General features: G+C 39.0%; 1 protein-coding gene across 1 annotated transcript in view; it reads left to right on the plus strand.

Moving 5' to 3' along the window:
• WDR35 (WD repeat domain 35) overlaps positions 1-20,154 on the plus strand; it is a gene marked incomplete at its 5' end in the record, with an annotated part of 36,034 nt that extends 15,880 nt beyond the window's left edge. The window contains 17 exons of the mRNA XM_083371410.1: positions 2,085-2,145; positions 2,785-2,929; positions 3,358-3,427; positions 3,796-3,849; positions 4,705-4,814; positions 5,518-5,728; positions 6,477-6,557; positions 6,654-6,790; positions 8,707-8,910; positions 10,000-10,146; positions 10,496-10,628; positions 11,558-11,668; positions 14,379-14,543; positions 15,474-15,614; positions 16,642-16,798; positions 17,611-17,851; positions 18,900-20,154. Coding sequence (XP_083227536.1) covers positions 2,085-2,145; positions 2,785-2,929; positions 3,358-3,427; positions 3,796-3,849; positions 4,705-4,814; positions 5,518-5,728; positions 6,477-6,557; positions 6,654-6,790; positions 8,707-8,910; positions 10,000-10,146; positions 10,496-10,628; positions 11,558-11,668; positions 14,379-14,543; positions 15,474-15,614; positions 16,642-16,798; positions 17,611-17,851; positions 18,900-19,053 — 2,322 coding nt within the window. The 3' untranslated portion in view covers positions 19,054-20,154. The remainder of the gene's footprint in view (positions 1-2,084; positions 2,146-2,784; positions 2,930-3,357; positions 3,428-3,795; positions 3,850-4,704; positions 4,815-5,517; positions 5,729-6,476; positions 6,558-6,653; positions 6,791-8,706; positions 8,911-9,999; positions 10,147-10,495; positions 10,629-11,557; positions 11,669-14,378; positions 14,544-15,473; positions 15,615-16,641; positions 16,799-17,610; positions 17,852-18,899) is intronic.
• Positions 20,155-21,199: the final 1,045 nt, after the last annotated feature.

The raw sequence follows: 21,199 nt of genomic DNA on the forward strand, positions 1-21,199 counted from the left end.
GGGGGGAAAGGAAGGGCGCTTTGTATGTGAGGACGCTAGGCTCCGGGAAAACTACACCCGCTGGAGCTGGGCGAGGAAGGCCAGGCTCCCCTTCCCCGATGGTTCTGCAAAGCCCTTGAGAAGCGGAACCGCTTCCCGCAGGGTTGGCCTCGGCACTGGCTTTGGATGGCAAACAGAAGAGCTTTGCTCTTTTTCTCCGGGAGATCTTTTGTAATTGACCCCCCCACACACACACCCCTTTGCTTTTCTGCTTTAAAATCCAGAGCAGACAGGTTTTCCTCCTGATCCACTGAGGATACGGTAGCTACCGGTATGATTTTTCTAAGTCAAGCGTCTGCTCTGGATTTTAAGGCAGAAAAGTGAAGAGGGGGGGAGGGAGTGAGGGGCAATTTCAAAGGGCCTCCTGGAGAAAAAGACCAAAGCTCTTCTGTTTGCCATCCGAAGCGGGTGCCGAAGCTAAACCTGCGGGAAGCGGATCCCCTCCTCCTCAAGGGCTTTGCAGAACCATCAGGGAAGGGGAGCCGGGCCTTCCTCGCCCAGCTCCAGCTAGAGTAGTTTTCCTGGAGCTTAGTGTCCTTCCATACGAAGCGCCCTTCCTTTCCTCCCTTCTGCTGGGAGGAAAGTGGCAGAAAACGGGGCTGCCCTTTCCAGAACGGAGAAAGCAGATGCAGGGCAGCGAGAAAGCGCTGACCAGCAGAAAGAAGGAAGGAACACTTAAGGACATCCTGGGGAGACAAAGGAAGCTACCGTAAGCCGCCTTTCTCCCTTTCTCTCTTTCTTGGCTGGGAAGAAGGCAGCCAACATGGGCTGCTGCTTCAGGCAAGCAGGTGCACCGTGACAGCGACAGAGGGCTGGCGGAGGGAGGTGGCAAGGGAGGCTTGGTGGAGGAGAAGGAAGTGGTGGCTGCTGCCAAGCAGGTGATCTGTCGGGCGAAGCAGGCATGGCGGGGATCAAAGAAAGCCCCTATTGTGTAGTGGGTTCTTGACCGCATGGCAATACGATGGACAAAGGGTTCAGCATAACAGCTCTTTATTGGTGGAAGCACTGACTGAAAACAATAGGGGCTACCTGTACCCCCTTATATACCTGGCTAGGTACACAGGTAGCCAATCCCTTTATGTGATTTTCCCGCCGGGCGCTTATCAGCCAATCCTGTCTCAGTACAGCGCCACCTGATGGTAACAGCGAGCCGCTGCTTGTATTTTATTAATCCCCATACATAGCCCCTCCAGTGGCAGATGTGGCTGTTGCGCAGCAGCGGCAGAATCTTTCGCCACCACTGTCCCTTGGCTCCGAAACAGCGGAGGGGGACTGGGTAAGGTCCATCCTGTGTAGCATGGCAACCCAGCTCAGGAGGGGAGCGAAAGGGAAGAGGCAGGCGGGTCATTGATCCGGCGTGGGGAGGTCACCAAGTGGGGAGTGGCCAGGGTGCATGGGCCCTGAAGTAAGCAGGTGCGGAACTCGGGGGGGGGCAGCTCCACCCCCCCCCACCCCCCCCTGCCCTTGCTTGGTTTTTACGTGTGCGCCTCTTAAATTTAACAACTGGCTCTTAAAGGGTTCTGTGATTTCAGAGAGACAGTTCTTAAATTATTTCAATCCCACCATTGAAGAAGGGGCTAAAGGTCTCTGGTGGGGGAATCTTGAAATTAATACCATCTTGGAAAAGCCTCCACTTTGCGAGATTGTCATATTTTATGAGACTTCATTTTTGTCACTTGAGATTTTATACTTCTTTTGATTATGAAACTGATAAAAAATGGGGGGCTTTGTATTGTGCAAGAATATATAATATATATTGTAGTACAAAGGAAAAGGCTGATAGCTCTCTTGACATAATAGTGGTGCTTCTATGTATGAGAAGGAGTCTTTTCATTCTGTGGTTATTTTTTAAGTTGAAAAGCCTCTAATGTAATACATAAAGTATAGGTATTGCTCCTTTTTTTCTTCTCTAACTGATTAAAAATATGACTAGATGTTCAAATAATAAATTGTTCACATACATCTTTATATAATCTATCCAGAATCTTGCCTTAGAGTGTGTTGGATTTGTCTTGTGATAATTTTGTGTTTTTATTTTTCTCTAGTATGTACTTGTTCTTTGTAATTCCATTGGCACACCCTTGGATCCAAAATATATAGATATTGGTAAGCAAATATTTCAAGTATATCTGCATGTGTTTGTACGAACATTATTCTCAGTTTGCTGTCCTCGTTAACACTAGTTATTTGGTAGACCTTTTTGTCACAAGTTACAAGTTGCTTTACTTAGGTTTTTCTGATTTCTGCATTGTTTTTAAATATATTTCCCTAAACCCAATTCCAAAATTGTTACAGTACATGATATTCAGTATAGAATAAGCTAGAGAAGATTACAATAATAATGATGGACAATAATGTTACATTCTTCCTGTCAGTGTAGGATTGAGGCTGAGAGACAGGCTCTGATATAGCTAATACCATTTACACTAATCTTGTGAATTGGTAGATAAGATGAAATGACAGGTTATGCTTCCAAACTGCAACTCAAGTCCTTAAACTACAAAAGCATTTATGTTTTTTAAAAGAACTTATGCTGCTTAATATGTTTGTTTAAGCAGAACAATTTTGCAAAACTGTTCAGTGTTGCTGTTTGTTGTTCACATCTAATACTAGATGAATTTGCATCCAAGTATTGAAAGGCCTAATTATTATTTATTTTATTCATTATTAAATATTTATGCCACCCATCTCTTTTGAAGGGTGACTCTTTAATTTATGTTTTTTTTTGTTTGAATTTTATAATAGCCCCACTGTTTGTTACAATGACTAAAACACAGGTCATAGCAGCTTCAAAAGAAGCGTTTTATATCTGGCAATACCGTGTAGACAAGAAGCTCACAGCAATGGAAATTAATCAGGTAGCACGGACCAGAAAAGAAGGCAAGGAAAGGTTTGTCCATTGGTTTTTTTTTACCTCTTTTTTCTGTGCTGTATATCTTACCACTTACAGTGATTTTGTGACATTTGATTAATAATCTTGTCAAAAGAAAAAAAAATACTTTCTAGAAAAAGGTTGTAGAAAAATCACACCCACATTGATGCCAAGAACTTACATGACTTGGTCCATGGCGTCGCCCAAAGAGCAAAAGCAGCTTAGCTTTTTTCTAAAAACAATTAAAACAGCTGTTTTATGAATGATAGCTAATGCAGTTGAAATAGTCTGTTACTTGTAAGTAGATCTCTTTTGCAAAATGAAAGTGTGCTGATGCCAGAAATAATAATTGGAATTTAAAACTCTTTTTTTAAAATATGTTTTCCCATATTGTGGTACGCTTTTTCAGTGTAACTTCAGGGCAATATTTGCTTGGTTTCTTTCAGGATTTACCATGTGGATGATAGTCCTTCTGGAGCAGGTGATGGAGTTCTTGACTATGCTAAGGTCCTACAAGTAAGTTTCCTTTTTAATCAGCAGCTGAATTCCAGATGCCAAATTTGTTTATGGATTACTATTTCCATCTTAAATATGAAGTTGCTTTTTAATTTTAAAAGACATCATCAACTCATCAACATTTCTTAAACGTTATTTCATTTATCCTTGTGGTTTGCTTTGCATTTTGTTCTAGAGCACGGGTGTCAAACTCGCCGTGTCACATGACGTGTCATGATGTATTGTGACTTTTTTTGCATTGCCGGAGCTGAAGTGGGCGCGGCCTCTGTATGATGCATCCAGCCCACAGGATGGCAGTTTGACACCCCTGTTCTAGAGAAATAAGTTAAATTTTGGCTATTGCACTGTTATTATTTATATGGTTTCAGGGAACAAGGGATCCTATTTGTGCAATAACTGCATCGGATAAGACACTGATTATTGTAAGTAATAGAGAATTTTGTTTTGCTTTACAATATTTGTTCTTTGCTTTTCAAATATAAAACTTCAAGCAGTTGAGAAGAGTAAAATTAGTTTAAAATAAGTAGTGTATCTGGCCATGATGGATTTGAATTTATATATTGTACATAAGAAAACAGAATTGTACTAGGATAGGAACAGGGAATAATTATATGAACATACATACACAAAGTATAGTAAATGGTACTTTTAACAACATTCTAATTAGACTATTTGAAAATTGGAAGGCAGAGTGTTCTCGCCTAACGCCAGCAGAGATTACAACATCTTACATAAAAGCACAGTGCAACCACATACATGAAGACTTTTACACATTAAATATTTTTCTGGATGATAATTAAAAAACAGTTCAGAAATACAGAATTAAAGCTATGCATTTTTTGTATATAGATAAATTGACAGAGAAAACTTAGGAGAAAAACACAGTGACCCAGTTCAGGGAACTAACTAAGTTTTATAAGAGAAAATCTGCACAACCATTTTGCATTTTGTAGTTTAGGAACCTGACTTATACCAAATGTAATCACAGTATTTTTAATTAAAATAGCCTCTTATAATACTATGCGTTTTGAAGAGAAGAATGGAAGATGCACAGGCAAAAGATCTCCTGTGTCAGTTTGTTAGGCTGACATATGCATGCCAGAATGCACCAGTTGTTCATTTAGCCAGTTACTAACTGAATCAGAATATTAATACAGAAGCCTTTTCGAAGTGCAGCAAAAGTTTGTTAAATGACATGATATACTACATGCCTTACTAAGTGCCTCTAATGAGGAAACGTTTTGCTTCACAGTGCCTTACTATTTATTTTTGCCTAGGGAAGAGAGTCTGGCACCATTCAGAGTTACAGGCTGCCCAATGTTGGTTTAATTCGAAAATATGTCCTAAACCATCGACCCTATCAAATGTCTTTGAATTGCAAGTCGAGGTAAGAAAAGAAAGGTTTGATATTAAAGCGAGACTCAATTTTTTATTTGCAGTTCTTATAAATTGGTTAAAGGATCTTGAAGGATTGTAGATAATGTACTAAGGTAAAGGTTCCCCCGCACATGCGTGCTAGTTGTTTCCAACTCTAGGGGCCGGTGCTCATCTCCGTTTCAAAGCTGAAGAGCCAGCGCTTGTCCGAGGACGTCTCTGTGGTCATGTGGCCGGCATGACTAGACGCCAGAGGTGCACGGAATGCTGTTACCTTCCCACCGTAGTGGTCCCCATTTTTCTACTTCCATTTTTTACGTGCTTTCGAACTGCTAGGTTGGCAGAAGCTGGGATGAGTAACAGGTGCTCACTCTGTTATGCGGCACTCGGGATTCGACCCGCCAAACTGCCGACCATCTGATCAACAAGCTCAGCGTCCTAACCCACTGAGCCACCGCGTCCCTTTTGATAATGTACTATACTATACTAAAAACAGGATTATAATACAGGTAAAGAACAACTATGATGGGAATGACAGATTTTGTTTAAACAAATATTCCTAATCTCTATATTTGTATTACAGAGCAAAGTTCAGTTGAAAATTCTTTTCATTTTTGCTGAAAATGTATCCAGAGAAAATGTTTGGGTTTTAATTTAATACTGAAATGTTAATCAAAAGTATTTTTTTTCCTCCTCTGCCTTTGTTATGTTTGCAGTCGTCTTGCTATCATAGACATGTTAGGAATGCTGATTTTCTTTGACTTGGATATACGAGTAACAGACGGTTCAGGATGCCAAGGAGTTGGTGAACAACTCAAACTGGAGCGCAGAGATGTTTGGAATATGAAATGGGCCAAAGATAATCCAGATTTGTTTGCCATGATGGAGAAAACAAGGATGTACGTGTTTAGAAACCTGGATCCTGAGGTAGAGTAATTAACAACAATGGAAAAATATGAATTTAATTATGATCATAATCGTCATATTTGAATTTGAATTTAAATTTCAGAGAGAAAATAAGTGAAGTTCACTTAAATGGGCTGAAAGTTCAGTGAATAATCATTTTCAAGGAATTGTTCTTTTGATTTTTTTTGCCACTGCCACCACTTTCTTGCCAGCTCCATTTGACCATTTATAAAGTGATAAATGAATAGCAACATTTGGTGTAGCATTGTGTAACTTTCAAGATAGGTGTATCATTTTAGAAGGTCATAAGTAAAGTATAAAGGTGATTTCTCTGTTTATTTTTGCCCTAACCATGTTGCAAGAAAAAATTAACTTACATCTTTTGGCTATTACCAACTAAATATTTTCCAATTGCCTGAATTGTCTTTAAAGTCATCTTTGATTACCCTTCAGAACAATTACAGTCATATCTGTTTTAATTGATACTTTTTATTCTCATTGGTCTCCCTTAGTCACTGATTTAAAAGTAAAAACTTTCAAATATTTTTTTGGGGGGAGTTGTAACTAAGGTGTTCAACCCCTTGAGCACTCTAATTGCAGGTGTAGAAACTGTAGTAGCATGGATAAAAATCTAATTGCAGGTGTAGAAACTGTAGTAGCATGGATAAAAATCTTTTAAGCAGGATTCAAAGAGACTTTGTGTTGCACTTCCAAAATGCATTTAAGTTTTTTTTAAAAAAAACCATTAATTACCTTTATGTATTCCAAGGAGCCCATTCAAACCTCTGGATATATTTGCAACTTTGAAGATTTAGAAATCAAATCTGTCTTATTGGATGAAATATTAAAGGTAAGTAAACAAATTCTTTTAATCAATGAAAATGCCATGTGCCAAAAAAATAGCTTGATTGGAAATGAATAAGATATTTTTTTTCTATTTAAATAGAATCCTGAACACCCTAATAAGGACTGCATAATACATTTTGATATTAGATCACTACGAGATGCTCAGGCAATTGTTAAAGAGGCAGGGATTGCAGAATCTTCCCAGTTCATTGAAGAAAATTCACATCCAAGACTTTGGTAAAAATCTTGTTTCTCTTTTTTTCCCCTACAGCTTTTATGATGATTCATAATGGTGATTTGTAGTACTTCCTACTACATTCTTATAATAAGCATTACTAGCAGAGAATATTGGACATAGAGAAATTATGAAAAACTTTGGAGGGCTATTTATTCCTCCTAAACCATGGATAGTTGTTCTATAATGTCTACCCATTATTCTATAATGGGCAGGCAGAGTTTTTCCCCCCAGTAACTTAAATTATCCCACTTAAAAAGAAAAAGAATAAACAAAAGAAAGGGTACAATGTGCAGAGGTGAAAATTGTGACTAGAAAATTTCTGAGACTTCTTACAGTTTTGTGATTTTGAAGGATAAATTCAATAGGACTACATATGCTTCGGAAATAAGTTTGGAAGAATTATACACACAATATGTTTAGGTACTCACTGCAGCATGCCACTCTTTTCTCACATTTGACAGTTAGCTTTCACATCCCTAGAGGTAGAGCTCAATTAAAGAAGCTTGAAATACTAAAGTGAAGGTTTTCATGGAATGATGTGATTGCTGTCGCTAAGCAACAACACACCAGGAATGGCCTGGCCATTAGGCGAGGCAGCTTCCTGCCAGCTTCCCATAATCAGGGCAGTGGGGAAGCCAGCAGCAAGATGCAAACCCCACACGTTGCTGGGTGAGAGAGGGAAGCAAGGGGGTACGTGAGAAGGTCAGGGAGAATGCATAGGGCCATGGTGATGAACCTCTCTGTGGGCACGTGCACCGTCGCCTCAGTCCTAGGCCTTCAGCTGGGTTTTATAAAACCATTTTACTTTAGGCCTCTGCTGCTATGTGCAAAAAAAAAAGTTCAATCAATCAATTTCAACTTCTCAAGGGGGAAAAAAAGATCTCGCAAAGTTGGAATTGATTGAACTTTTTAGTCCCACCCAGTCTGCTGTTACCACCACACCCATGCCCACCAAATGGACCACACCCGCCCAATTGGTCACGCCCGCCCGGCACCCAATGATACATAAGTGGGTTTTGGGTTGCAGTTTGGACACTCGGTCTCTAAAAGGTTTGCCATCACTGGCATAGGGTATGGTGCAGAAGCATGGTTTGGGGACAATGTGCAAGGGTACAGAGGAGTGTCAGGCTGTGTGTGCGACGGCCTCAGTGCCACTTGGATTTTCAGCCTGAGATCCAAGAGGCTTCTGAAGCCTCTCAATAACAAAAACCTCCCTTTTTACGACCCTGTAATCCCTTAATTCAGGGTACAGGCAGGGCGACGGGATGGAGCTGAGTGTTATTAGGCAGATGCCCTTCCTGGCGCCATGCAGAGTTTGCAGCAGATATTTTTTCTTTGCACCCTAGAAGAAAAAAATTCTGCCGGTACCTAGGATTGAACTCAATCTTCCAAGTTGGAGGTGAGTGTCTTCATCAGTAGGTCACTCGCTTCTGAAGCCTCTCCATCTGGGACTGAAAATCCTCCCGGGCTGAAAATGCTTCTTGATTTTCAGCAACTCTTGATTCAGCTGGCTGAAATCCCTGATGCCAAAATCTTCCTGGATTTCAGCACACAGCTTTTTCAGCTAGTCCCTAAAGACAGGAGGGATCTTTTTAGAAAGTGGCACTGGCTTGTGATCTTCCCTGTCAGCTTCCCTATTGACTTTCTGGGGAAGCCAACAGAGAAGATTGCAAACGATGATCACAGGGCATTTAGCAACTGGTTGTAAGTGTGACTGTATTACCAAGTGCCCAGATCTTAAATCACATGACAGTGGGGGCATTGTAAAGACCACAACACTGGGGACTGGCTCATAAGTCTCAACAGCATCATAACTCTGAACAGTTGCTGAACAAATGTTCATAAGTCAAGGACTATCTGTATTCTTAATAAAGATGATATCTATATAGATATAAAATATGTGTACTTTATACAGGCGTCTACTGGCTGAAACAGCTCTCCAAAAACTTGATCTTCACACTGCTGAGCAAGCTTTTGTACGTTATAAAAATTATCAGGGTATTAAGTTTGTAAAACGCCTTCACAATCTCCAGAGTGAAGCACTTAGGCAAGCTGAAGTGGCAGTTTATTTTGGAAAATTTGAAGAAGCTGAAAGAATGTATTTGGACATGGATAGAAGGTAATTTCCCTAGATAAATTTAATTAAGAGTACAAAATCCCAAGTATATAATAGCATTTGATGGTGGGAAGACATGTTTTTGAACTGATTAATTTAAAAATGTGAGTGTATATATAAATTACATTTCCCGAACTGGACTCCTTAAAAAGACTAATAAGAACGTGAAGCATGAAGAAGGATTGCAGAAAGGTCAAACTAGCCAATTTCAATTTGCAGCATTCAATTTTTTTTTTTGCTTGACATAAAGTTGTTTTCAGAGCTGTCCAGAGATGTCTGAATAACAAAAGCAGCTTCATGTTGTTTCTCCCTTCAGACTCTGCTCCTTTTGTACATCTGTGTGACATCTTGACTCATGTACAGAACAAGTGGAGTTGTGGTACAACAATGTAAACACTGTCTTTGTCATTTGCCACCCCGCCACCCCTTGATTATCCTCTTTGTTATTTAAAAGTGAATATTTTGTGTAGCTTTGACATAACTTTACAAAACTTCAGAGCATTTCTGAAATCCAATAATTTCTAAGACTAGTCTATATAAAACAGACCACTGTTATTGCAAACGATACCAAAGCCAAAGAGATGAGATCTTGATTCTCCATTGAGATGAGATTTGAATCAATGCATTTGCTACCCTTTTTGCCCCCATTCCGTCATGTCTGATCCTTGGAGACTGCCTAGAGCAGGGGTAGGCAACCTTGGCTCTTTCATGACTCGTGGACTTCAACTCCCAGAATTCCTGAGCCAGCCACCCTGAGGGCAAAGGGAGAGATTTCCAAGCTGGACCATGCTGGCTCAGGAATTCTGGGAGCTGAAGTCCACGAGTCATAAAAGAGCCAAGGTTGCCTACCCCTGGCCTAGAGAGGAGTCGCTGCAGTTTTCTTGGCAAGGTTTTTCAGAAGTCATTTGCCCTTGCCTCCTTCCTAGGGCTGAGAGAAAGTGACTGGCCCAAGGTCACCCAACCAGCTTTGTGCCTAAGGTGGAATTAGAGATCACGGTCTCCCAGTTTCTAGTCTGATCCCCTGACCACTCCAACTAAGCCTAAAATAGCATTGTTTCTGCTGCTAAAGTTGCATATTTGTCACATTTACAGAGATCTTGCGGTTGACCTACGAATGAAACTAGGCAATGGGTTTCGAGTAGTGCAACTGTTGCAGACAGGCTCAGGCCACGGAGACGACAGCTTCCTTGAACAAGCACACAATGAAATTGGAGAGTACTTTGCAGATAGACAGAAATGGTATGCGGTTGTAACCAGTTGTGATTGCGACTTACTTAGATGGAGCATGTTTGTATTTTGCAGTGCAAAGGATGAAACTGGAATAGTGCATGTATTCCTTTGACTGTGATTTTAATTAAATAAATTATTTTCAGGAAAATAGAGAAATATTATTTGGGGAAATTGAAGTATAAAATGCAACATCTGTTAAAATTCTGTTCAAGCACTGACAATACAGAATTATAAATAACTGGACATTTTTTCCCAGAAATCATGCCTTTGCTTGATTATACCCTGAGTATTCCTTACACATTTAGCAATATTCACAGATCATCAGCCATTTCTCTCTTTTTTTTTTTCACCTTTGTAGGGCGAATGCAGTTCCCTATTTTGTAAAAGGCAGAAACCACGAACGTTTGGCAGAATGTTATTATATGCTGGAAGACTATCAAGCGTTAGAAAATTTGGCTAACTCGCTTCCAGAAAACAACAAGTTACTTCCAGTGAGTATAAAAAGAGCTGCTTCTTGGGATTAGTTACTATAAACTGCTTATCTTGGATGATATTAAGCCCTGGTGGCGCAATGGTTAGAATGCAGTATTGCAAGCTGACTCTGCCCACAGCCAGGAGTTGAATCCTGACCTGCTCAAGGTCGACTCAGCCTTCCATCCTTCTAAAGCCGGTAAAATGAGGACCCAGATTGCTGGAGGCAATATGCTGACTCTGTAAACTGCTTAGAGAGGGCTGTAAAGCACTGTGAAGCGGTATATAAGTCTATTGCTAATTTCTGGGAAAATTGTTTCTGGTTACATATGCTTATGATTGTATTCTCTACTTTATTGATTTGAGCAAGTTTTTTTATCTGAAAAAATAAATCCTTACTTCTACCAGTGGTTTGATTCTACTGAGGGTAACATACTGAAGACATAAAAAGAAAGTTTAAAAATCAGGCTGTTTCTCATGTTGAAAGAAAATCTGGTAAAAAATATATATAATGCCATATAATCAATGATATTTTTTTTTATCATATCTGACCTTTAGGACAAAATAACCTAGGCCATACTCTTAACACATTTTTAAGATTGAATACCCAAAGGGGCTGTGATTGTGAAATGGCCCTCTACATAGTAAAGCAAAAGCAGCATAGCATAGGTTACACTTTAAATTTATAAAACTTGATATGTTTATGTTAACTTGATATATTTCGATAAGTATATCAAACGTATAAAACAATAAAACACTGGAAAAGATGGTAATAATAATTATCCTGGTTAATCTTGGTTACCACTATATCGTATTTTGTATTTCTGGCGTGCCAAGTGAGGTTTTTTGCCAGCACATGGCCACAGTCAATTTGTTAGAAATTAAGGAGTTTTGATATTGTATGCTGCTACTTTTTTAGAATGTAATAATACCTTTCCATACCTTTTAGGACATAAGCCATAAGTTCGTTACTGTGGGGATGTGTGAACAAGCTGTAGCTGCCTTTCTGAAATGTAACAGACCAAAGGATGCAGTAGATGTCTGTGTTAATCTCAACCAGGTAAAAATATAAGCATAATATAGGAGACATTATTTGAGGGGAGCTTGTTCATATTAGTGTAATGGATTTCAATATAGCTTCCCTTGCAGCGTCAGCTGGCAGCTAAGAGATTGAATATATAACAAATATATCTATCTAGGGATTTACATGTCCTCAACTTTTGTGTCTTTAATGGCCAATTCAGAAATTACATAAAAAGTGTATAATCAGATCTCCTACTGTTTAAACATAGGTAGCATGATTGGGGAACACCATTTTCATTAGGGACCAGTTTGAAATTTTTTTTTCCCCCATGGGCCAATCCCCAAATATCAGATACACACTCCAGCTATTTTTCAGGGGACTACACAGATTCTCAGACAATTAACATTGGGGGAAAAATAATTCTCTTCTTCCATGGTTCCATTCAAAAGCTCTTGCACAACTAATTTTAGAAACATAAAGGAGGTCCAATTTAGGTATCTCTTGTCTCACATAGTTTGGTTACTTGTTTAAAATATGTTGTTGCGGGGAAAGAAAAAATACTGCAGCTAAACTGTGGGAAGGTAATCCAGGGATCATATGCAACCTCCTGCCTCCATCCCATTTGCAGCCTCAAGTACACTCGCTGAGTCAGTGGGAACAAAATAGTTAAGTCAACCCATTGTTGTGGAGGTTGGAAGAATATAAAGGAAAAAGCACCCATTTTACTGTCTAAATAACCCCAAACTTAGGCTCCCCCGCCATTTGATGTGGAATGCTAAAGGAGAAAATGTTTAAAGAACCAATTTCACCTCTTAAAAATGCTCATCTCCCTAAACGACAAAGCAGCTGAAATTTAATGGTTGTATCAACCATGTCCCTGCTTCCCTGTGTGACAAAAAATATTACCTTCAAAAGTAGGCACTACAGCAAGTATTAGACTGGTAGATGAATAGACAAATGCAAAACAATAATGGAGATTTCAGCTGGAGCTGGAATTACTTCGTTAGTTAGTAAAGAGATTAATGCAGTAGCAACACAAATGTATATTGGTTCTCATGGGCATTTTATTATTATTAAATTTATTTTCTTCAAGCAACTCATTGCTCCCCTTTTGAGAGTCTCCATTACTTTATCCAGCCATACCTTTGTTGGTTTTTCATTTCCTTTCAACTCATTCTCTCCTCTGTATATTTATTCTGCAATTCAATCTTCATTCATTCTCTCTATATGTCTCTAGACCAGACATGTCAAACACAAGGCCTGGGGGCCGGATCTGGCCCGTGAAGTGGTTTCATGCGGCCCGCGAAGCCATCCTGGAAACAGTGAGGGAACGGCCCCCGCTGCCTTGGCCCTGGCCCAGAGACCCTCCTCCTGCCAGAGACCCTCAGATCTGTCCCACTCCTGCCCAGGCCCCCATAGACACCCTTGATGCGAATAATGTAGAGCTGGCCATGCCCACCCAGTACGCCATACGCACTCTAGCCACGCCCACCCAGTAGGCCACGCCCACCCTGGCCACGCCCGCCCGGCCCCCTGAGGGCAACCGCAATGCTGATGCGGCCCTCAATGAAATTGAGTTTGACACCCCTGCTCTAGACCATCTTAATGTGTTTTTTTTGTGCTGGTCACTCACACATACAATACACACACTCTTTCACTCTGGGTCTATTTTCCTCAAGTATATTACACCCACTATTCTCTTCTTGTTTTATTGCACACAGTTGTGATGCACCGCACATTCACTGCTCTCATCTTGCTGTTACGTTTTTCCTAGCTTACCAAATTCCTACTTTCAAATAAAAAAAATAAAGACAAGCAGGCTATTATACGCAACCTTTCCCCCTCCTTCTGATAAACATTCTTTCTGCCAGCATTTACTAAATATTCTGCCTCAGGTACACAAATTAATTCATATATAGGTGACCTTTGGGTTATGTCCATTCTCTCGGCCACTGTTCAAAATTACGATGGTGCTGAACGAGGGGGACTTCTTAGTCCTCAAAGCTCTGGTTGTCGCACATGACTGAGAGCTGGGTGTCAATTTCCACCAGTCCCTGCCAACTTCCCACAAGCAAATTCAGTGGTGAAGCTAGCAGGAAGACGGAAATCATGGTCAGGTGTAGTCCTTACCCAATGATAACAACTGGAACGGCAAAACTGCCACCACTAAACAAGAGTCATGTGGTGTTGTGCTTTATGACCAGTTTACATAGCAGTTCCAGTCCCAAATGCTGTTGTAAGCCGGGGACTACCTATCCTCTATTTTTGCTACTGATAATTTTTATAATTGTTCACTCCATTTTCCTGTCAAACTAAAAGTTAATTTTCAGATCTATATTCTTCGTTGCATCTAACATTTGACTTAACAACATGGCATCATTTGCGCTCAATATGTACATTCCTGTCCCTGACAAATGTATCTTTAATATCATCATAATCATTTTTTAAATATCTATACATAAATACATTTGACTGCTGAAGAAACATCACACGTACTTGTCTTATTTTCTGCTCCAGGTTGAAACATTAATTAATTTAATTTAGGCCTACTTTCCCACAAGTGTGGCAACTGTTCCACAAGATTACAGTCCCAATACATCCCTACGAAATGTAATGTACCCTTGTCCTAGTACCGTAATCTTAAAGTCCCCTGGATTATTTTCTCTGATAAAGAGAGCACATTTATTTAAGACTTGTTCCTAAATTTGGATTTGCACTGATTAATGCTTGTTGCTTTTTCTTCCAGTGGAGTAAAGCAGTTGAACTAGCGAAGGAACACAACATGAAAGAGATTGGTTCTCTTCTAGCTAGATATGCATCTCAGTTATTGGAAAAGAATAAACCTCTGGATGCTGTTGAACTATATCGCAAAGCCAATTATTTCTTTGATGCTGCGAAACTTATGTTCAAGGTACTGTTGTTAAGGGATATCTGGAAAAAAGAGAGAGAGACGGGGTAAACAGTGATGTTCCAAAAATATCTGATTATTATAGATTATTCTTTTTGTGCTTCAGAAGATTTAGGGCATGTTTTGGTGGATACAAAAGTCTACAGGTGTAATACTGACATACAGTAAAAGGTAAAGGTAAAGGTTCCCCCGCACATGCGTGCTAGTCGTTTACAGTAGCTTGGTGCTAACTATTTAAGAAGTTGACAGTTTTTATTCATGGTAGATTTTTCACTTTGCCCATTGATGGTTCTATCCCTAGGAATAAACATACATATTTCTCTTGTCGTACTATGTATTTTATCTATTAAAGCCTTTATATACTTAAAGGAGATTTGGAGCACGTAATTGGCATTTATCTGTTTGTTCAGCAATAGTTGTATCGTATTGAATTAGAAGCTATTTTACAGGTTTTTTCCTATATTTTTCTGAGCATGAAGACTAGCCACTTGTGGGGTTTTGATATGCTCTTTTTGGGATGAAGGCTTATGAAGATACAGTATATTAAACGTTGTATGCCTGTGATGTGAAACTTGATTAAATTTGCTTTTCACATACAAATCAGCATTTGGTTCTTGACTTAAAAAAAAAAGGAGATGTTCTCACTCCCTTCAAAGAGATCCATCTTATGCCTAGTTTTCCATTCTGCAACAGTGTTTGTTCTCGGTTATATTCAACCTAATAAGAACGCAAAAAAGACTCTTATTAAGAAATCCTTTGCTTTCAGGCAAGAGAGAAAATTGTTAAGGGGAAAACAGCTTGGTGTACTGTCAGTGTTTTACAAATGTCTTGAGTAAAATATAAATCTATTTGATGTGAAAAATACTGCCTTAGTTTTGTATATGGCATTGTAATTAGAAAATAAAGCTAATTTGTAATGTTTGTCTTTTAAAGATTGCAGATGAAGAAGCTAAAAAGAGGACCAAACCTTTACGGGTTAAAAAGCTCTATGTCATGTCGGCTTTACTTGTTGAACAATACCACGAACAAATAAAAAATTCTCAGAGAGGAAAAGCCAAAGGAAAGACTTCTGAGGTAAAGTTTCAGGAGGTTTCATCATTTCCAGTGCGACTGCAAGGAATACCTATCAAGATAGAGTTGTGAAGTATTTCCATAATACTCATGTTTCAACTCATATTTCCTCTCCACATTATCCAAAAACATTTAGAACACCCTTTGGGAAATGGTTTTACAAATGGATCCAGTCAAAGTTATATGTTAAAATAGGATATATACCTCACCATAAGCATTTTGGAGTGAGAGGTTAGTATCTGCAAGGTGGTGGACACAGCATTACGGACCATGCCCTGCTCCTTTTTGTGCATGCTTGTGACAATTGATGCACAGTCAAAACACTTCACCATCTTGCAGAAGCCAATGCTGCTCCTCGCACAGAGTTTTCCTTTGTTTACATCTTCCCTAGAAAAAAGGAAAATCGCAGAATTTCCAGTGACACTTCTCCTTTTAAGAAAAATTCTAATTAGTAGGAGGAAAACCTTGGGTAAAGCAGCTTCTTGGTCCCTGTTAACTGACATTTGATTGTATACAGTGTGGCCTCCCCCTTCTGAAATGAATACATTCTATGCATCGGACCATTATCCAAGAGCCGTGGTACTCAGTGGTGGGAATGCAGTACTGCAGGCTAATTCTGCTGACTGCCAGCCGCCAGCAGTTTGGCAGTTCGAGTCTCACCGGCTCCAGGTGGACTCAGCCTTCCATCCTTCCGAGGTCAGCAAAATGAGGACCCAGATAGTTGGGAGCAATAGGCTGACTCTGTAAAACCGCTTAGAGAGGGCCATAAAGCAGTATGAAACAATATATAAGTCTTAAGTGCTGTTGCTAAATATGTTTGGTTTTTATGCTGAACGTGTAATTCAAGAAATAAAGATGGGCTTACTTCCCTCTCAAAGCTTTTCCTGTTGATAGTTCACTGCTGTGCAACTTACATTGCTGTGTATCATGAAGTGCATTGTTACAATGCATGAAATGCATACAGACTTAATGTAAATAATGGGCGTGCTATCACTTGTTTATTTTACTTTTATGACATCTTTTATCCCAGGCTACTTCAGCCCTAGCTGGCTTGCTAGAGGAAGACGTTCTTTCCACAGACAGTCGCCTGATCGATAATGCTTGGCGAGGAGCTGAGGCTTACCATTTTTTCATACTTGCCCAAAGGCAGCTGTATGAAGGTTATGTGGATACAGCAATGAAAACAGGTATGATGCTGCCTTTTTTTCCACTTAGGATTCATGGGGCAATTTTTCCATTACTTAAGCCAGTCCTTAAGCCAATGTTTTCAATGTTCCTATTATATCCTGTATATCTGGGAAAAGGCTTTCCTCAAAAGAAACCTCCTGAAATCAGTAAAGATCTAAAACTGTTAGCCTGAATCATTTATGGCAGACATGTCAAACACAAGGCCCGGGGGCCAGATCTGGCCCGCGAAGTGGTTTCATGCGGCCCGCAAAGCCATCCTGGAAACAGTGAGGGAACGGCCCCCACTGCCTTGGCCCTGGCCCAGAGACCCTCCTCCTGCCAGAGACCCTCAGATGTGTCCCACTCCTGCCCAGGCCCCCCCATAGGCACCCTTGATGCGAACGATGTAGAGCTGGCCACGCCCACCCAGTAGGCCATACACACTCTAGCCACGCCCACCCAGCAGGCCACGCCCACCCTGGCCATACCCACCCGGCCCCCTGAGGGCAACCACAATGCTGATGCGGCCCTCAATGAAATTGAGTTTGACACCCCTGATTTATGGCTATTGACGACTTAAGTAGTCAACTATTGTATTCCAGGTATTGAACATATTTCTTCCAGTTTGGGGATTTAGTATAGATCTTACAGTTCTCTTGTATGTAGATCTTCTCCTGTTGTTTGCATTAAGCCACTTCATACTGTGGTTCACAACAGTTGGGTGTCAGCTAATGATTTCAGTACATTAACGTAACAGTACTTACGTAACAAAACTGCTTATTTAATTTAATAGATGGATATGTTCTGAATCTATTGCTTTCTACATTAACAGCTCTTCACTTGAGGGATTACGAAGACATTATTCCTGCAGTAGAAATCTATTCCCTATTGGCTCTTTGTGCATGTGCTAACAGAGCATTCGGTACCTGTTCAAAAGCTTTTGTTAAACTGGAATCTTTAGAAAATCTTAGTCCAGACCAGAAGCAGCAATATGAAGAGCTTGCCCTGCAAATATTCACAAAACACTATCCTAAAGATAGCAAAAAGTCAGACTTGGATGGCCTTCTCGAAGAGTAAGCATGGTGTTCTTCCTTGTAATTACATTACAATATCCTGGGTTTGGTGGAAATCAGTGCTTCAGCAGGAAAAAAGCATTGTAGGTGGTAGATATTCTCTTTTACCCTGCAATTCTGCCTGTTCACAAAGTCTATTTGGATTAAGGGGGAAAAACATGGGAGAAGGAGAGAAGAAGATTCTCCCTTTGCAAAGGACTTCTTATACAATGTTGGTCCTCATTTAGGACTTCTTATACAGGTTGGTCCTCATTTAGCGACCATTCACAGTTATGACAGGGATGGAAAAGTAAATTTGCAACCCAGTACATATACAGTACATAACTCGCCTGATTTTTTAGCTTACTGTATTTTTTTATAAATGGATTCTATATTTTATTATACTTGTTCATACAAGATCTACATCTAGGCACCAACTTATAAGTGGCAAGTACAGTCGGGTCCTCAATCCATTGAGTTAAGGGGTCATTTTTATCTTTCCAATGCTGCAGTATAAGTCATTTGGGCATTGTAAGGGCTTGGAGAATCCATTTAAGTTATTTGGTTTTAAATTCCAAGTACTAGGTATGCAGTTCAAAAGAATATTATCTGAAATTTTTAGCTTTTGTCTCACATTTATATAGCCCACTAATTTTCCCCAAAACATCCAATCAAAAATGCTATATATGTATATTCAGCGTTGCCTAATTTGGAAAATTAACACTAATTGTTGGTTCATTATTTAATGCTTAACAATAGGTAAGCATATGATACAGCTTTTCTAAACAAAAAATTTTATTTCTTGGAAATATTTATCACGTATATAAATTGGAATCCCTCTCATAATATAAATTAATCTAGAAATAATACTCATTTGAGAGCATTCATCTTACCTGCACATTGCATTTTTAATTTTAAAAATAATTCTATTGCTATGCAAGTTTATTTTGTTGTATATTGTTGAAATGTTTGTAATCCATGCTTGTAATCTTAAATTTGAATGAATGACTAATGTAGTTGTATAACGTTGACATACTGTGATAATATTTTTCTTCCTTATGTTTTTTAGGGGAGAAGGAAAGCTTCCAACATGTGTTGCTACAGGAAGGCCCATCACAGAATATCAGTTTTGGATGTGCAATATATGCAAGCACTGTGTCCAAGCTCAAGAAATCAGCAACTATAACTTCTGCCCACTCTGCCACAGTTCAGTGGCCTATTAAATTATGCAGGTGAAAGCAGCCACCTGTGTCCTTTAATCGGGGTACTTGATATAAACAAATGTTTCCTTTCTTAAATTTATTCTTTGCAGAGCTTTGCAATATTTCTTTGTATGAGCATTATATTCTGTAAGCGAAGTCGAGCATTTTTGGAAAGATTGTGGGGAAAATAGGGCTGAATTTTTGCGGGAACAAAACTCCCGTTAATAGTCTTGGCAAAAGTCATGGTCACTTTTGCACCGACGTTCACAATAATAGGTGTATAAAATAAATACAGCTATGCCACTTTTTCAGCTCTTCGCTGAAAAGATCTCACAGTTTAGTCTACAATTTTTAAATATGGGTATGTGACCTGAATAAAATGCATGGGTTTGTTATTGCTACACTTTGAAGCACTATCAAAATATTATAGTCTCTTTGGTCAGCTGTTCGGGCATTGATGGCAGAAATCCAAGCCTTCTGAAATAGCCTAGATTTTTACATGCAGGGTTCTCGGTCAAATTCAAGGCATGACCTCTTCTGGGAAAAGGCTGGGAGAGAACTGTAACAAGAGGAAATGCTTGATTCAGAATATCCAAAGCCTATTAGCCCTTTTGTTCCCTTTTTCCTGCTCTGACCCCTTCCTTCAGCACTTTGCTTCTTTCATAACGTCTCCAAAAGCAGCAAAGAATTTTGCAACATTAACTACTGGAGTTTAAAACAGCATAGCTAACAGTAGTTTTGTATAAAAGTTGAGACTAAGTTCTTTATCAGTTGAATGTTTAATAGAAACACATTTCTTATGTGGAAAAGATATATTTGTACATAACCACTTGCTCCAGAATTTTGTTCATGTTTGTTGCTTTATATGAGAAAAGAACTGTTTATTTTAAGGCAATATTTATATAGCCTACCTTTGTTTTCTGTAATAATACAGTATTATATTTTTCCATGAAGAAACAACTGTAACTGTAGAAAACTAAATGATAAAATGTATAAATTAAAATAAAAAGTGATATGGACAAATACATGGTTTATTACATAAAATATCATTACATATATCACCCTGGAAATAATTTATTTAATAATTAAAATAATTTCCAGATATATTCTGAATTTCCTATTCTGTTGGTATACATTGTTTGAGATCATTTTTCAATAAATTAAACATAAAAACTTGTGTGTTTCTGTTTTCCACAATGAATGTATTAATGGAAAATAGGAATTCCTGTGTATGTCTTCCATTATTTCTCTTACATGTAAATTATACCAAATTGCACATTATTGAGCAATACATAACCACTGAAAGTTACTATTAAAATTTTCAGTGGTTATGTATTAAATTGTTATAAAATTACTGGTCAAGCCCAACTCTCTAACAGTTTGTAGCACTCTTATATTTCTACATTAATAACGCTAGTGTTAGTTTGGGGTAGAAACTTTGTGGAAATACATAGGTGCATATACTGAACACATGGTAAGAATAACCTGATCATGAAGACAGAAATGACTCAAAGCTTGGGAATTTCTTTTAATGAAAACCCAAAAGAAATCAATTTAGCTACTGTGCATTAATGGTGAACTTTTGAGATGTGCAAGGTCGTTAAAAGCTGAATGGAAAGCTTTAGAACCTAAAATGGGATTCTATAGAGAGGAAGATGGCAGAACAATGATATTTGATAACTCATGACAACTGCATTATGCTAGTTTTAATATTGGGATAAATAAGCTGCTGTAGCCCTTTAGTAATTGGGATATCTTGGATGCTGTATGGTGGATCAAAAGACCCATCCACCACTGAAGAGTGATCTTGTAGGGGATCCAGTCTTGGTGTCCCTTTCTCTGATCATAACAGCAGAACATCATTGGGACTGATGATAAAAGCTAGAATCTTCAAAAGCCCTTGCTTCTCAATAGTACTCAAGACGTCGGAGAAAATTGGAATGCTTAAGAAAGACCTCACTCTGCCTATATTTTTAAGTGTGGATGTTATTATTGGTATAAACACAATTTAAATAGGAGCTCTAACAAGTAAGTTTTCTTTTTTGCGTGAAGCACAAATGTCAAGGAAATAACAAAGTATTTACCTTTGATAACTTGGAGAATGCACAGTATCAGAACAACCAAAATTCAAGGATGTCATTCCTCTCAATAGTTAATTCCATGACAT

This window comes from Vipera ursinii (genome assembly GCF_947247035.1).
Source record: "Vipera ursinii genome assembly, chromosome: 1".
In the NCBI taxonomy this organism is placed as follows: domain Eukaryota; kingdom Metazoa; phylum Chordata; class Lepidosauria; order Squamata; family Viperidae; genus Vipera; species Vipera ursinii.